At 39.0% G+C, this 18,496-nt stretch overlaps 1 protein-coding gene across 1 annotated transcript; it reads left to right on the forward strand.

Moving 5' to 3' along the window:
- The first annotated feature begins 442 nt into the window (after nt 1-442).
- Nucleotides 443-17,869, forward strand: RUVBL1 (RuvB like AAA ATPase 1). Its single transcript, XM_029996202.1, has 11 exons — nt 443-673; nt 1,430-1,516; nt 2,143-2,275; nt 6,234-6,385; nt 7,678-7,767; nt 8,610-8,759; nt 10,131-10,194; nt 11,409-11,607; nt 13,633-13,735; nt 16,867-16,958; nt 17,280-17,869. The coding sequence occupies exons 1-11, from the start codon at nt 533-535 to the stop codon at nt 17,437-17,439; spliced, it is 1,371 nt and encodes a 456-aa protein (XP_029852062.1). The 5' UTR covers nt 443-532; the 3' UTR covers nt 17,440-17,869.
- The last annotated feature ends 627 nt before the right edge of the window (nt 17,870-18,496 follow it).

Raw genomic sequence — 18,496 nt, forward strand, 5'->3', positions numbered from 1 at the left:
GCGGCGGGCTGCCCGAGCGCCCAGGACCGGGAGAGGGGCACCCCGCACCACGGCGAGCCGGGGGACACTCGGGGCTCCCTCTGCCCCGGCAGCGGGGAGAACCGCTGGCTCCAACCCCAAACCAGATTCGGTGAAGGCAGAAGGCGTTTATGTAGATGCGGGGCCAAGAAACCTGCCCAGAAAGAACGAGCTGCCTTTCCCCTCCAGGGGGGCCTCTGCTCGCCTCCCCACAAATCCCCAGCCCGGGCGCGGCCCCTATCGATCCCTGCCGCCCGGCCCGACTCCTCCGCAGTGCCCGCACCCGGCCGGGCCCTCTCGAGGCGCCGCACACGGAAACGGGGTGGACGGACCCTAAAAAAAAGCACCCCCTTGTCGGTGACAGGCATGCCCCGCGCCCAATAAGGATCGAGAGCGCCGCCACAAGGGCCAATGGCGCGGCGGGGCGGGCGGAGACGGCCGCGCGCCGGGAGCCTTGGTAACGCGCGGGCCGCGTGTGGGGAGCGCGGGCGTTTGGGGACGGTTCTGCCCCGCGATGAAGATCGAGGAGGTGAAGAGCACCTCGAAGACGCAGCGCATCGCCGCCCACAGCCATGTCAAGGGGCTGGGGCTGGACGAGAGCGGCACCGCCAAGCCGGCGGGGGCCGGGCTCGTGGGGCAGGAGAATGCGCGGGAGGTGAGAGCGGGGGGGGGGGGGGGGCGGCAGGGCCCGGCCGAGGGTCCCCTGGGGCTCTGCGGTCTCCACCTCAGGTGAGGTAGAAGCTTCAGGGGCCCCGGGCGGTGCGGGGGCCAGGTCCGGTCCGTGCTGGGTGTTCTTACAAGTCCCGTTAGCGAGTGAAAGTCTTTGCCTGAGCTCCTGCGCGTATTCTGGTGCTGTGTGAGAAGCGATGGGGGTGGTCAAGGCTATTCTTCACGCCGCTACTTTTTTTGTGTTAGCTGGCGGCGAGGGCAGGTGACTGCCTCCGGGTTTTAGGCATAGAAATTGAGGTATCAAAGGCAATGAAACCTACCAAAAGTCAAGAGATTTGGCTCAAGTGGGGATTGGAGCTTCCGTTTCAGTCCGGTGTCTGGCCCTGGGCGGGTGCTTTAGCTGATCTGTCGTTCTGAAAGCCAAAGATTCATTTTCTCCCTTATTTTTAAACGTTTATATATGCATGCAACTCCAGGAGGGGGAAAAGGGAGTATGTGCTCTTAGGTTGAGTTTTGTTGTTTGTGATTTGATTTTTTTTTTAATGTCTGTGTCAGATAAAACGATTGTAGGAAGTCAGTTTTTCTGATCTTGTCTCCCTTTTTGTGTGCATGAAACTGAAATCCTCTTTATTTTTAGTGGGCTCACAAAATCTAATATTTTTAAACACTTTTAATGATATAGGAACAAAACATATTGTAGCAATACTTATGTTAACAGTGTAAATACTTAATTAACTTACAGGCTTGTGGGGTTATAGTGGAACTAATCAAAAGCAAGAAAATGGCTGGCAGAGCTGTGCTGTTGGCAGGACCTCCTGGAACTGGCAAGGTATTATTTTTCTTTTTTTTATATGAAATAAAGTATTCCCAAATCTATTTTATTTCAATTTTTTGTCAAATCTGTTTTAGGGTAGTGGTTACGTAGTATTTTCATTTACTGGAATTTTTTTCATCGATGTACTGACATGGTTTTCTGCTTTATATTTTGGGTTTTGCCATGTCATCAACATTGGCAGTATCCAGTGGTGTGTTCAGGCATCATTAGAGTGAAACCACTTCTTGTAAGTTACCAAACACATAAGTAATATGGTCTCTGAAGAAGAGTCTTAGAAGTTAACTTTATATTAAAAGCCTAAATAGTTTTGTTTATTTCCGCCCCCCCAATATTTAAGGCTTTTTACATTTGTATCAGATGTCAAATTCAAATGCCTAGTATTGCTTTTTTAAGGTGTTTTATAAGTCTTTGATAAAAGTCACTTTATGTGTTGAACTTGTTCTGGGGGGAGGAGGGATGTTGTATGTGAGGAATATATGTCAGACAGAATAGTCTTTATTAAATTAATAGTTGATATATGGAAGGTGATGTGATGAGGAAAGTTAACTTTGTGCAGAAAGAATCCTTTGTTAATTCTCATAAAAATTAACGTGTAGGTTTTGGTTTTGGTTTTTTTTCAGACTGCGTTGGCTTTAGCTATTGCTCAGGAACTGGGAAGTAAAGTTCCCTTTTGTCCTATGGTTGGAAGTGAGGTCTATTCCACTGAGATCAAGAAAACAGAAGTTCTAATGGAAAACTTCCGACGTGCAATTGGTAAGTTTCAGAAAAACAGAAGAATTAAGTATTTGCATGATACTTATTTTGCTTTTCCCCAGTCATCTAAACAGGAAAAACTTTTCAGTGGTCATGATGGTTTTCAGATTATTGTATGTTCTTTTTTTGATTGCTGATCTTAATTTAGTGGATCTCTTCCACACTTAGTGGAGTCAAAGTTTTCTGTTTAATTGTTGTGTTATGGTTTATTCTACTTCTCCAGAGTCTTTTCTCATCCTCCAGGTTCATCTCTTGGTTTTGCCTGTGACTGAATAAAGCTGAAAGAAAAATTATTTTTAGTTCCTTACATTAGCAGAAATACTTGTAGACAGAAAAATGCTCTCTCCTTTTTTTTTTTTTTTTTTTTTTTTTTTTTAGTGATTTCACCCTACTAAGCAAACAGTCTTAATTAGGGACTCCCAAATGGCAGTGTTAGCCTGACTTGGTATTCCAGCAAGCACAAAGAAATCCCTGCCAACAAAATAAATACTTTAACTTAATGTCTTCCTCACTTCTAGAGTGCTTTTACAAGCTTGATGTAAATTGGTTAGATTTGCAACACAACCTCAATGAGCGTCTAAAATCTCTTACATGATTGCTGCTGACAGCTGATAAATGCAGTTAGAAGTGGCCCTTGTTTGCATGAGAATTGGCTAAAGATAGCCTAGCTGATTTTAGTACTGAACAAATAAACAGTTAATTTTCCTGGTTTCTGTACCATGTTTCCCCTTGGACTTCATCTAAGTATTTGGTGGCAGTAAGGTGAAGAAGTCTCTCAGTTCTAGAATGAAACAAAAGTATTCCATTGACTTTTATAAGAAAGCAACTCTCAGTAGTCTCTGGTCTTCTAGTTACCATGAAACTGGCAGGGCCTGGGGGAGGGAAGCCAAAGACTCAGTAGTCTGCAAAATTTCCTTGATGTGATGAAGTTCCCTGTCAGAGATTTGGAAACCTGAACCAACAGATGAAACTTATGCCATCCATGTTGTCATTTCTAGAGATAGCAGTATTTTAACTCTCTGTGGTTTAACAGCCAACTACATTGTTAGGTCCCTGCATTCCCTGAATGTCAATAGAGAGACACTTCTAAACAAATATTAGTGTTAATGAAAGATGGAACTTCTTTTATTCCTTTCTGTTGAATTCCATGTCACATTTTCATAACACAACCTTTATTGAATATTTTTATCAGCGTAAAAAAAAAAAAATCTCTGAAGTATTTTAAAGGACTAGTAACCACCATTTTTTGTAATGGAACACTTTCCAATTGTGTTTAAATCTCAGGTATGATTTAGCTTCCCTGCTTCATAAATAATTTACAAGGGTGCGTTTTTAAAAAAATGACTTTGTATGCACAGTGCAGTCTCAGCTGTGACTGGGTGCAAGAGAAGCTTCAGCTCACATGTCAATCAGTACCTAAAGTTTTCATTTAGGTTTTTTGTATGATTCCTTGTTAGCAGGTTCTGTATACATCATCTACTGCTCGTATTATGCATTTTACTTCCTGGGGGTTTAGCCATCTCAATTTAAAAAAACTACCAGAGATGTTAACATCAACTTTTTACTTAATTTTTTTTTTTTCTCAGAAACAACAGAGTCTGACTGGTTTGGACCCATCACTGTATAAGGAAACCAGAGTGACTCTGAGTTTACAGAATTTTTATTGTTGAGAGTCCTTTAATAACAGACTTGACATAGTCTCATGGCCAAGTACTGTTTGGCATATAGTAGAGAGTTTCTAATATGTAAGAAACATAAAAGCACTGAGTGGGAAATGAGAAGATGGAATTGTTGTACGGGTTAAAAAATTTCTGAGAGAGATTAATCCTGTATAGAGCTTATTAGCAGCTGGCAAGGATGATGACGGTAGCTAACGTTAGAGTGCAGTTGCAGTAAAAAATGACTGCTGGAATAGCCACTTAAATAGCATATCTGTTCCCTCTGTCTCCAAATTGTAACTGCCAGCAAATCAAACAAGCACTATTTAACTCCATATAGTGCTACTGAACCAAAACATGAAATAGCCCACAATTGTCGTCTTAGACTCATGTGCCTGATTTGTAAGTAGGCAATATCTCTGTTTAAGAACTCTTTCAAGAATGAAGTTCATAGTTGATACATGCAAATTCATTTGAAAACAAAGGATAATCAGCAAGTGCAGAGCATCAGTTAGCTTTGTTCAGATCATGTTCATCTGTAAATATTTTCTGTAGACACATCTATATAAGCACACTAGTTTAGATTTGAGGCATCCTTTTGAAGCTAATCTCTAGGTTGTCCTCAATACTCGGCTTTGGTTTGTGTGGTGGAACAGACTCTGAGCACGTGAATTGGATTCTTTTCAGCTGAAATGAAACTGGAAGATGTGCTTTAGCAACATACAAAATATACCCCAAACACAAACGGGCTTCCAGTTTTTCAGAGCAGAATAGAGCTTGTGCTGAAAGTTTAAAAACAAAACAAAAAGGAAAAACAAACCTGTGAATGTCCAGTTCTCAGCACCAGCAGTTTTACTGTACGGATTCCCATATTGCTTCATATTCCTTGCATGTGTAGTCTATATGATGCAGCTGTGTCTAGGTCAGTTTTATAACTCAAAGGTTCATTAATTTTTTTTGTCTGATATTTTGGCATACGTGAAAAACATTTTTAAAAATTACTGAAATTATGTAGAACTTTTTAATGTAGTGCTATATAGGAGAAAGCAAACGTTTCTTGCCAAGAAATTACCATGTTGTCCACAATTAACCTATTTCTCACATTTCAAATCCTAGTCTTAATTTGGGTCCAGTAGAGGGAGACAGACTCATATTTGTCAGTTCTTTATATTCCCCTATCAGCAACTCAAGATTACTGGTGAAGTGTCTGATCTATTTCAAAGCAAAATGAAAAGTTATGGAACAAGGAAAGTTTTATAAAGTCCTAATAGCCTCAGACTGGGCAGGATGACTTCCTTATATCTTGTTACAGCCCATTCATTATTTTTGGTATGGCATGTGTGTCTCATAAAATACTTTATAGAGTCTCTTCAGATGTGGGTTCTTTGAACTTTTATGTAGTTAGAACGTCTGCATAATTTTAGTGGTGGTGGTGATAGTGGTTTTTCTTTGAAACAGTCTAACCGTAAAAGTCTTCAGCTCTATATTATTCATCAATTTAAAATAACTTAGTTAATTACAATAGTTGTGACTAGAATAGAAGATACCCAGATACTATGATGATTGCTTGGCTGTCTGAAAAACAACAAAGTGAGGATGTCTTTGTCAGATATTTTGAAATGGTTTTAAATTTGCATTATAGCAGTTTCTGCTGAGTTTTATCTAGCTCACCTTTTGCTATGAACTTGAAAAATATTTTAAATGATACATTAACCTTTTCTTAATCTTATGATATTCTGACACAATACCTGTTAATAAATTTATGTTATTTTTAACTCAGTTGCTAAAATGTAAAGTTTTTTATGAAGTAACTCTTTTCTCCTGTCTTTTTCTTTACTTTGCAGGGCTTTTCTGATGATGCAAACATTGTGTAAAACTCGCAGTTACATTAGTGTCACTAGTTTCCAAAGATGATCTGTTTCTCTGACCTTAGCATAGGGGAACAAATCAAGCAAATCCCCTCTTTGGGGGAGGGAAAAGAGAGAGGATACTGACATTTGCTTCAAGAACTAATAATAACAAATAGAAGAAAATAATTTCTTAGAGTTTAATGAGCTGCTTTGCAGGTCAGAACTTGGGCTGAACTTTCGTTCTGATGACACAAGATGAATATTCTCACTTAATATTGAAGAAGAGAACAATAATTGATCTTTCTACTTTTAAAAGTAAAAAAAACCCAAACATTAAATGTAATGTAGTCTAATAATATGTTACATTCTGTTGGCAATAATGCGGCAGACGCCTGAGTGTATACAGCCATTGATTTGTGTACTGAAACTATTCTAAACCATTTCTTGCAGGGTTGAGGATTAAAGAGACCAAGGAGGTTTATGAAGGAGAAGTCACAGAACTAACTCCATGTGAGACTGAAAATCCTATGGGGGGGTATGGCAAAACCATCAGCCACGTAATTATAGGACTCAAAACTGCAAAGGGAACCAAACAGTTGAAGGTATGTATGGTAGAGTCTCAAAAATTTCCTTAAATATTTCAGGTCTACATCTTCTAGTTTTAGCACTCCTTATTTCCATTTCAAGCTTTTGATCCCAATCTCTGTATAGTGGGGATGCCAGAAGGCTGTTTTCTTTAGCTCGACAACTTTATTCTACTCCTTGTTTATCTGCTTTATGTAGCATATTTAGCTGTTAGTCTAGTCACCTCCTAATTGAAACTGGGGATAAACTCATCGCTCAGTTAGCAGCCCTGTTATTTTTCTGTTTGGCAGGACACACTTGTATGTCTTCAATGAGTTAAAGGCAAGTTTAAGCAGGAAGAAATCCTGATGCAGTTTTGCAACATTACTAGTACCACAGAAAAATGGGCTGAGTTGGGAATCTGAACTATGATCTCTTCTCAGTCTGTAATATGCTCACTCTGACCCTGGCTATAAATTCCTCTTCGTGATAACAAACGTACGAGAAAGGACTTATTTGGTTTTGTTTTCCTGATTCTCAACTGAATTTTTGAGGACTGTTTTGGGAAATCTTGCCTGCTTTGGTATAAATTGTTCTTTCTGTCACATTCCTTCTTTTTACATGGGGAGATACGCTTTAGTGAATATTTGATAGAGAACTGGAAATTGAGCTGGTATGTTGCCAGCTCAGACCCACTCTCGTTTTGTTTTCTTGTACAAGTCTCTGTCCGTGTTGTTCAATTTCCCTGTCAGAGTATGAGAGAACTGAAAGCCGTGTCTGTTGTTAAGTATCATCTTGCATTTGTTCACTCTGAAAACAAGAAAATGCAGAGCAAAAGTGAATAAACATGTACTGAGAGAAACAAAAGCATCTAACGTATTCCACATCCGCTCTCCCTCACACAGCTCCACAGTGGATAAAAACACAAGAAATCAAGTAGCATAATTCAATGCTGTAGCTAGACTTTTTATAAAAGTTTTGCTAGAGAGCAAGAGAAGTGCTGCTTCCTAGGTATAAATATATTGTCACATTACACAAAGGCATATTATGTGATAGTAACTGGTATCATTATGTTTCTGGCACTTACCGTCACTTCCTTCAGATAGCACATTTTTTTGGTAAGAAAGTATGTTCTGTGCATCTTCTTTCAGATTTATTCTCTATCGCTTTTCCAAGTGTTACAGCTTTATAAAATCCTAGAGGTATTGTTGGGGGGAGTTGCAGTTTAATTTTGTCTGGTGGGAGTGAGCTTTAGACTATATTTCTTTTCCTTGATTACCATAACAATATGGAACTGTTTTGACCAACTGTGATGTTTGCTTGTCTCCAGCTGGACCCAAGCATATTTGAAAGCTTGCAGAAGGAGCGAGTGGAAACTGGTGATGTTATTTATATTGAAGCAAACAGCGGAGCCGTCAAGGTAAAAGAAAAGTTCTGCACTTTTATACAGGTGTATCTATTCTTGCAGACCTTTCTCTGCCTTTGTCAGAAGGCTCTCTGATTTATTAACCTTAACTGACATGAAATGGTTACATGGAAGTTTGAAAAAAAGCCTAGTGGTTTCCTTATCTGGAGAGAAAATTCTCTCTTGCACTGAAAGAACGTGGTCATCTGGTTCACAATTAAGGTCATCTGGCAAGGAAGCTATCACTGATGCTGTCTGGATGAGTTTTCTTTTCTGTAAGATCAAGACATCTTTAAGGGAAGGGGGGAAAAACCAAGCAACTTTAGTCATCTTCATGCTGACGTGCAGTGTATTTAATCTTTCTTTTATCGCTCTGGTATTTTCTCCACAAGATATATACATGTAGAAGGGAATACTGCATTAGTTAGCATTCTTTTCATATCTGATTTAGAAAGTAGTGTACAGCGATACTTGCTGTTTAATGGATGAGCATAATATTTTGTATCATATAATAAATCACCCACCTACAAAGGAGTCTTGAACAGTTCTCCCAATCTCTGGTTAATCTGCTGGATTTGTCCTTTAGCAAGAATTGCATACGGTTAAAAGAAGAGGACAGAGGAGTGGAATATTCTTACCACTGAAAATATCAGGTGTTTTTCAACAGTTTTTGAGCTTTGATCAGCAGATAGGGTATGCCTGTTGCTAAGCAGGGAGTGGGATGTCTGAATTGTCAGCTGAAGCTTGTCAGGACTGGAATTGTGAACTAAGCCCTTTATCTTTATCAAGTTCGTGTCACTCAAGGTTTTGGCACTGAAACTAATTCTATACCTGGGTTTCTCTTTGCTTTTCCTCAGAGGCAAGGCAGGTGTGATATCTATGCTACGGAATTTGACCTTGAAGCAGAAGAGTATGTTCCCTTGCCAAAGGGTGATGTGCACAAGAAAAAGGAAATTATTCAGGATGTCACCCTGCATGACTTGGATGTGGCCAATGCTCGACCTCAGGTATCTGACTCCACAGATGAAGTCTTTACGAAAAATTATTTGATGTAGGTGTGATGGTTACTAGAATAATCAAGGAGATGTAGAAAGTTGAGCTGTCCTAAATCACCCTCAAAGATTCCACTATCGGAAAAGCAGTAGGTGTTACACCTTGAAGACCAGTCTGCTTCTCTCTTCAGGGAGGTCATGCTGCAGTTGGCTGCCTCAGTGGCTGTGCCATACAAGTTAAAGAGGCAGTTGCTAGGTTAGGATTCATGCACCTGGTCATGGAATATTTGTAGGAATACATTTCCTAACACGATGGAGAACAGCCTTATAGCCATAGCAGAGCTTCCATGCGGGTATTTGGGATCCGCTACCTTTACAGTTAATGCATAATCTAGACCTAGCTCTCTCCTTCCCTCCACCACTGTGCCCCATCCCCTGCAGAAAAGAGCAGTGTGGGCTGCTCCTCTTGATCAGGAAAAGAGATTATTACTTTCTCTCCAGAAGGAAAGTTGCCTGCAGATGTGAGGTAGCAGCAGCCAAATCTGCATCATTTTATTTATTCAGAGTTCTGAATGCAGATTAATATATTCTGCTCTGTGTTTATGGTTTTGTGGCCATGAAATAGAAACTGCAAGCACTCTGATAAAAGGTGGCTAAGTATTTTTGACTGCTGTGGATTCTGTTGATGTCTGCTTCCTTCAGAAATGTTTCATAACCTCTTGTTAAACTTCCTTGTGACTTTCAGCAGAGCTCTGAACATACTGCAGCAAAAATTTGAAAATAGGAGAGTTACTTCTTGCTGTATCTTAACAGAAACCTGGTATTGAGGGAGTTCCATCTGTCATAAACAAAAGCCACTGACAATACAGTATCTTTGTTTAAAGGCTGGCATCCCTACAGTATGATACTACAACCCCTCAGCCTACTCAATTTCAAAATAAACATCCTTTTTTCCAACAAAATCATTTATCTGATAAAAATCATGATATTCAAAAGTCTTAAAACTCAGAATAATTGTTCCTGTGTTGACAGGTTGAACACCTACCATGCATGCAGTCAGTCCAAGGCTCTGTGTTCCCTGACAATTTCAGTCTTTATGAGCTTCTCTGTGACAATCTTTTAAAAAGAGGATATCTCATTTTGGTTTTTTATGTTCTCCAAATGAACAAGGCTAAAGAAAGGGTGAGGAGGTAGCTAAATGATTATGTTTAGAATACTGCTGAGGTGAAGTGACCTAACTTTTGACAGATTATCAACCACTGCTGATATAAAGTATCAAGTTAACTACAAGAAACAACTTCTTTAACCAATTCCTGATTTCTAAAATTCTCAAGGTATGTGTTCAGTATGAGACCTCATAGCTGACCTGTAACTTCCTTTTCCTAGGGTGGGCAAGACATCCTTTCTATGATGGGACAATTGATGAAGCCTAAGAAAACTGAAATTACTGGTATGAATCCTGCATGGTATTTTTAGACCAACATAAGCTATATGTTTGCCAGTTAGAAAAGGATTAAAAATAGGGTTACTCATGCAGCATCTCTAAATTAATGCCTATGTAATATTTGTTCATAAATATTCAGATTTCAAAAAGCAGCGATAGAGCTGCTAGAATTGCAATGGAAACAGTACAACACATTACTGGTTCACACATACAGTGATAAAATATATACTGTACTCTGCACCCATCTTCCTGGGGAGAAAGAGGTCAGAATGCTAGTGCCAACCCTGTTCTCAGAACATTCCTGCCAGAGAGTGCAAGGTTCACACTTTCAATAAACAGCCAAACTGAACTGCAACAACAACAACAAAAAAAATCTAAAAAAACATTGTTAGGATGCATTCTTATGTGAAGCAACCATACTGAATTTCTGTGGAGTAGAAAAAAGGCTTCTAAAGACTCTAACCTTAGTTTGATTTAGACACCTCTATAGCAGCTATCTATTGACTTGATGCTTTAAGTGCACTGCTGCTCTTCCTACCTACAGATCATTGGAGAAAAAAAATTATCTACAGAAACAACTATTCTCCTTTTTGCTTTGAAAGAAATGGTGTTTCAGTAAGTTACTATCTAAATTTAGATCAAAGTCTGTTTCAATACCTAACTTGAATGGTGGTCTTTTGAAGTATTTCATTTGTTCCAGAGGTCACTTTGCTTATTCTAATTCGATGTAACATCTTGCATAGCTTTGAGATCCATATGTTCACAGAAATTTATATAGCCCTTTTTTTTTTTTTTTTTTTTTTTTGTTAAACACAACTTCTTTGCTGAAATACAGTAGCAATATTTTATTCTTTCAGTGATGTTCTTTTCAGCCACACTTGGAAACTTTGTTAGGTTTCATGTTTTAAACTGAGGTTTGACTGACTTCCCCTGTGCCAAACTCCCCAAACCCACCAAAATCATAGTTTTTTACAAGCCACGTGAGGGGACAGACTACCCCAGTTAAGTGTGAGAAGTTCAGTTCAGAAATATTTTGTTGCATAGATGTGTCCCCAATACAGGACTGAATGCCACAGGATTTTAGTGTCACAGAGATTTTCCCTATGGCAGTAAGATGCCAAACCATGAAAAAATTCAAGGAGAATTTTACATGCTTTAAGCCTTTCATACAGACCTATAGTTCACTAGCAGAACAACTAATAGTTTCTTTTTGTTCTCAGATAAACTTCGAGGAGAGATAAATAAGGTGGTAAATAAATATATCGATCAAGGCATCGCAGAGCTAGTCCCAGGTGTACTCTTTGTAGATGAGGTTCACATGCTGGACATTGAATGTTTCACATACCTGCACCGAGCACTGGAATCTTCTATTTCCCCCATCGTCATCTTTGCTTCCAATCGAGGAAACTGCGTTATCAGGTATGATGTCTAAACTTGAATCTTCCAGTTTGCATTGGTCCCTAAACTTTGGAATTAGCTATATCAGTAGAGTTATAATCTTTGAAAGCTTTTATCTCTGACACCTGTGATAATGCCCTGCATGGGTTGCAAGCTGCATCAGTGCTCAAGATCTGCTTGTGAGCTTCATGATGGGACAAGCATTTAATGCCAGGCTGACTGAGTTGAAGCAGAATGGAATTCCTCCTTTTATTTCCACTGACATATCCCTCTTTCTCTAACAGCTTCTGAATTGTCTTACTTCCTGGGTGATCTGTAACAATTACCTTTCTCCTTGGATATGTCAACACATCTGTTGCTTGCACATTAGGGACATCAAAAGCACCAGAGCTACAAACCTCTAATATCATAGTTTCCTGCTTCCTCTGGATTATTTTGCTGTTTGCTATCCTCATTGCATCAGACTTAAGCTTCCTGTTCTTGCTGTTAAAGTGTGTCACAGTTCAGCCTCTCCCTACTCTTCATTCTTTCTTGCTATGTTGGTCTGGCTTTTTGTGATTCTTTGGTCTTGCCAACCAACTTGTTTTTCCTCTCCAGTCCAGTTCGTGCCTCCACTTCAATATTTTGCACCCACACAATGCATTCTTTGCATGTTCAGTAAAAGTGCTGTCCTCTTTCAGATTCTTCTGTAAGTTGTACTGCTCGTTTGTGGTCTAGGTCTAATTATGTCTAAACAAGCTGTCATTAGCAATGATTGCTACTCTTTAAACTGATTTAATTCAGCTGTGTAACCAGCTATTCCTTTCCCTGTTAGTGGTTCATCTGGTATTAATCTTTCTCTGTTTGCATTGCTTAGAAGTGAAGGTGGTAAGCCCTTCATAGGGTGGACATTGCAGTGCTCTCTTTGCAAAGGCATAAAAAGGCTGTCTTGTAAAAGTGGAGCAAATGGAGATCTGTCAGCATGGATTCACTGCAGATCTTATGAAAAAACTGTGATTTGAGAAAGGAAGTTTTCCATATAATAGTTGTATCTAATATTGCTAAATGAAGTCCTTAAAAGCAAGCTCTTAACTGTATACCACTACCTCAAGTAGTTAGCAATGCTCTGATTTGCCTGCTGATAGCTCTTAAAAGGGTCGAGGAGAAAATTAATTGTATAGATAGTATAGTTGATTCTGTAACCTCATAAGAGAAGGAATCATTTCAGATGAGAAAACACCATCTACTCAAGAGTACAGCAGATGATTGCAGGGCATTGTGATTTATTTCCCCAGGAGGACCATGGCCAAAGCTGCAGTGCCTAAATACTAGCACTGAACTTAGAAATGTAATTCTCTACCAGCACTTCACTGTTTTTTACCTGCAATTCCCACAGATTTCATGAAATCTAGATATCTTTCACTCTTGACTTCATAGCAAATTGTCGTGGTCTTGGAAAACCAAGAGTAGGTGTGTCTGCGTCCTCTGCTGCTGGGTGTTGTATGCGAAACAAATAAAATGGTTGGGGGTCTAGATCCTGTTCTATCCTTCATGCACAGACCTCCACTTCTCAATTTGCTGGATTGCAAGCATGGAATGTAAACCACTGCAGTATTCACTGATGGGACTGGGGAAGGATTGAACAGAGTAATGGCTTGCTCAGCAAGAGGGGGTGTTCTCCAAAGGGATGATAGTGTATATAATTTCTACTGATACCACTAAACAACTTTGTAAGAATGATTTGTTCCTTTCTGGAAGATACCTTGGAACCTTAGATAAGACTGTATGGTAAGATATAATGCAGGAAAGCATGAAGGAAAGCACCACCTCTAACTGTTTTCGAGTGGCATGTTTAAGAGCTCCAGAAATAGTATTTGCTTCCCTCGGGCTGTCCAGTATGAACTTCAGACTAGAATGTTTCCTGTCTCTATCTGGGGAGTGTGTCTCCAGGAAGATACAAGAATTGTAAACTAGTAGATGTGTAGTCACTTATTACTGATTTTAGGCAAATCAATGTACTGAACTCAGAATAGTATCTGATCTCTTTCTGTTCGGTTTCTCCTGTAGAGGCACAGAGGATGTAGTGTCTCCTCATGGAATACCACTGGACTTGCTGGACAGAGTAATGATTATCCGAACCATGCTGTATACACCCCAAGAAATGAAGCAGGTATGCACAGCATTTTAAGAGAACTTGTAAAAACTCCCCAGAGTTCTAGTCTATTGGGATGACCGCTATGTTTCTGCATAGTCTGTTACTATAGAGCTGTTTGACTGTGGTCACCAGGTTTTGTGCCAGAAAGATTACCACTTCCTTAATGCATGCTGCTTTAGTAACCATTTACAATAAGCTGATTAAAACTGTGTATGCAATTTCTGTCTGATTTCCACCCACAGAGGGGCTGTATTTGTAAGCATATCTAGGGCTGAAAGTGACATCTCACTTGCATGAAATAGCATGAATTATTAGCTGACCCTATCTCTTGCACAGGTGGGCTTTCCACAGAGTTTGCAGGTTCCAGCAGGTAGTGCTTTTTCAGTTGGTATGAGATGAAGTGTCACACCTTGGGACCTTTGGTCCCAGACCTCAGCTTGTTCCTCCACAGAAGAGATGAGAGCGATTGAGGAATGCAACTTCGTGCACTGCATTTTTGCCTCTATGCCCTGTACTATAGCTTTAACCTACTAGGACTGTCTCCTGAAACTGGGAGGATTTTCATGCTCCTAGTCAAGTTTGGAAATGTAAGCACAGTACGTGTTGCAGAGATATGCTTCTGAATGCCTCAAACTTTTCCTGTGGGGCCATCACAATGTATTGTGTATCGATTATAATGCTTGGGTGCCATTATGATGCATTGTGTCAAAGATCCCCTCTCATTAGCGTCTCAATGCTGTGAAGTGACACAATGCAGAAGACATTACGGTTTATCATGTCAATTCTTTGTATTATTTAAGAGATAGTGTCAATGGAGGAGAGCGTTGTCACAAGATAATAGTCTCCTGCTGCTGGATAAGTGCCAAGGTGAAGCCGAGGCATTTATCGAATATAAACGTAGAGGCAAAGCTTCATTTCACTTGGTTTGAGGAGCTTTTCATATACAGCTGTTCTGAGCCATTCTCAGGGTGATTTTTTTGTACCTAAAAGGACACTTTAAAGCATTATGGTATAGATTACAGTAGAAGCAGCCCAGTGATTTAATAATATGATTATGTTTTGTCTGTATACAAAACAAGTTTTAAAGTGTGACTTTTACTCAGTCTAGGGGTGTTAAAGACTGTTGTCTGGACTTCCCTATACTGTATGTGAATTTTGTGTAGTTAGGGTAGTAGGAGTATGTACTCTGAGTTGCTTTTTGTTAAGGTTGATATATAATACCTGCCTTGTGTGCTATATTATCATGCAGATAATACAGTTAAAAGAGCTAGTTTCTGAACTGTTGATTTTAAGAACAGCTGGGTAAGTGCCACGATTTCCACTCTCCCCAGGGGTGAGGGAAAGGAAGTGTTTACAGTAGCATTTCCTAAAGCTGGAGTCCAGACATTATGTCTCATAAATCATGTTCCCTTAGTCAGATAATCTCGTCTTCCCTTAAATTAAGGCTTTAGAATGACTTCTCTTGGGAGAAGATGAGGAGCTATTACACTTAACTTTGATTTCTAACTAAATACAATTGAGGCAGTTTAAAAATAAGATGTCCATAAATTTTTTTCTCTATTTTTGGTCCCATTTTCCTTTCATGCTAGGAAGAAGTTTTCACTGCTGATGTTTCTTTGTGAGACTCTTGGCTTTGGCCTCTCACAACTGATTTGTTTTATCAGCACAAGAATTCTCCATGTATCTACTGAAAGTTTGTTCATAACCTGTTCAAAATATTTCTCTTCATGTTGATAAAGTAGAAATCCCATTGTGTAGCGCTGCTCTGAGAGCAAGACCCACAGTTAACAGTGCAACCAGAATAAGGAGAAAGTTCACTTTTATGCGTATTCTAGTCAGGTATTGTAATCAAACTTTTTTGCATATGTGCCTGCTGTTAGATATTAGAGGTTATAACTGGACTTTTTGTTCCTAATTTATTTTATCTGATAAACACTTCTTTTCCTATTTCATAGAAACTTATTTATATATGTATTTGCTGGGTTAATGGCTTGGGCCCCAACCCTTCAGTAAGGTTCTACAGAGTTGCTAGATAAAAAGTTATTTTAAAAAAAGGTTGTTAAAGATGTGGCATTCAAGATACCTTGTTTCTAGCAGGGGAAGAATAAAGTAGCAGTATTTGAATGAAGGGACTGTGATGTTTAGGTGATCTAAAAGATAGAAAAAAAATCTTCAATCTGAAATTGCAATTTGCAGCAGCATTGCCAATATTCAGTATTAATATCTTAACACAACTTCCTGGCATTTCTAGCCCCTCTCTCTTACTCTGTTCCCTACCCCGACTCCCCTAGCGCATTTTTATGGCTTTAATTTAAACGAGTGCTTCTTGATATCTTGTTTACAAAGCTGCCAAAGTGAAAAATACCTGTATTATATGAGGCTTGCAGTTCCAGAGTTATCTCAGCACTACAACACAACATCATTATCCAGTCTGCCCCTTATCACTCAGCTGGTAATACGGACTACCGAGAGACTTGTGCCACTTTTGTTACAGCTTTATATGCTCAGGCTTATTGGTGATATCTTGCTTTCCAACTTTGTAAAGATCTTCAAACTGGTACAAGCCTGAGACTGTTCTTGAAAGATTAGATTCTTCTTAGTGATTTTTTTTCTTCTTGCAGGAATAGGTGAATCATAGAAAGTAACTTTCTGATTTATTTTACTATCTTCTTGTCAATTGAATAAAAAGTGTGTTGTGAGCTGCTAAGGAAAGGGCGTAGCTTTTTGTAGGGCTTTTTGGAGGGCTCTGCTGTACACACTGCAAAATTTAGTAACTGGTGTAGCAGTACACAAGACTCCAGCTGTCACTTACTTCCTGCATACTTTTTAAGTTCTCATATTCTGCTCCTTACTAGTAGATACACTTTGCTAACCACGAAGACTTATCATGGAGGGTTAGTAGTACAAACATGTTACTTTACCTGCCTTTTGTGATAATCGGTTTTTCAGCATTATATTTGCCTATTCAAAGACTTAGAATTCTACAGATTCTAGTTTAGTGGTAAGCTATACTGGGATAACTCTCCACATCATCTTGTTTTATAGTATGTCTCATCTCTAAGCTGACAGTTTCCAGATACTAAGCTAAGTAGTTTAGCGCGCTAATTGTTTGGGCTGGTACCTCACTTACTCATTCATCCCAACAGATCATAAAACTTCGTGCTCAGACAGAAGGAATTAACATTAGTGAAGAAGCTCTAAACCATTTAGGGGAAATTGGTACCAAGACAACCTTAAGGTAAGTTGAGCGCAGTTGGCTTTTCTCTTAAGTATGAGTGGGTCTAAAACCACTGTAGGATAACTAACTCACTCTTGGAAGCGATACAAACCTCTCCCATACAATAATGTGGTCTATTAAGAACAGTGCTGACACTTTTAAAAAAGAGTGGTAATCCTCCTCTTTCCTTCTTTAAGGAATGTATGTGCTGGAGGGTCTTGCAGACATTTTACACTGCTGGTAGAGCTGTGTGTTTCCTAACAAATCTCCCACCCCTACCTATATTCAGTTCACTGGGATGCACTGAATTGTAATTATTCATCCATCTCTGTTTGATCACAGGTATGCTGTGCAGTTACTGACCCCAGCTAACCTGCTTGCCAAGATTAATGGGAAAGACAGCATTGAGAAAGAGCATATTGAAGAAATAAATGAACTTTTCTATGATGCCAAATCCTCAGCAAAAATCTTGGCTGATCAACAGGAGAAGTACATGAAATGAAGAGCTTATCGTGTTAGATGCTTTGAAGTGGCTTTAACCCTTACCCAGGGCTGGCTTAATTATTGTATGAGAAATGTTAATGGTTTGTCTCTTTTGGGACTGAAAAATATTTAAATGTTGGACTGCTTTGTCAGGCCAGAATTAACTATCAAGTGTTCCTATTTCATTATCAACAATAACAAGCTCTATGATGTCTGTGTAACATCTTAGTCTCCCTTTTATGAGTATATATAAAATGAATAGCTCTTGACCCATCAGTTTTGTCTTTAGATTTCATTACAGAAGAGCTCTAACTGAAGTTGATGCTTAAGAACAGTCTATTTTCTTTATGAATGTTGTTTTAAAATAGTTTCCTTTTACAGAAGAGAACTTTTTTTTTTTTGAATCAAAGTTTGTCTGAAGTGCTTTATAATAAAATATTTCAAGAATATTGGAAGCTTGCATGTGTTTGTCCCAGGTGTTGACCTGCCTAAAGAAACAGTCAAAATAAGTTGGAATTAACAAAGCCAAATATGAGTAAAATGGACCTGCAACACAAAAATAGATCTATAGCAAAGGAAAGAAATAGTAATGGGAACTTTGTAAAGTGTTTACTTTTTTTGTAGGTCTTTTTTTTTATTTTCTGAAGACTTCTTTGGAGAATGCAGAAATACATAGTAGTAATTATCTTGGCCCTGTTTAAAGCCTTTCTTTCAGAGTAACTTAACCTTCTTAAAGCAGATTAAATAAAAATTGCTTTATTTAATCATGGTTATCTACTTTTTGACTATGTTCTGTCCCCACTTTCTTTAGCACCTAGGATCAGGAAAAATTTGCAAACTAAAAATGAAATCCTGCTCTGCACAGACTTTGTATGAACTTAGCCTTAGTCTGTTGTTCACAAAGTATGCTTCCTTGTTTTGTAAAGCATGGATATTTGATTGCTTCACAGCAGTCTGAGGATAAATGATTTAAAGATTAAGATCGTTGTAACATTGAAATACAAATCTATGTAACCATGTAAATGGATGAACTGGGAAAAAATATGTAGAAGCTTTATAAAGTGACTAACCTCACA

The sequence above is a fragment of the Aquila chrysaetos genome, chromosome 20 (assembly GCF_900496995.4).
Source record: "Aquila chrysaetos chrysaetos chromosome 20, bAquChr1.4, whole genome shotgun sequence".
Taxonomy (NCBI): domain Eukaryota; kingdom Metazoa; phylum Chordata; class Aves; order Accipitriformes; family Accipitridae; genus Aquila; species Aquila chrysaetos.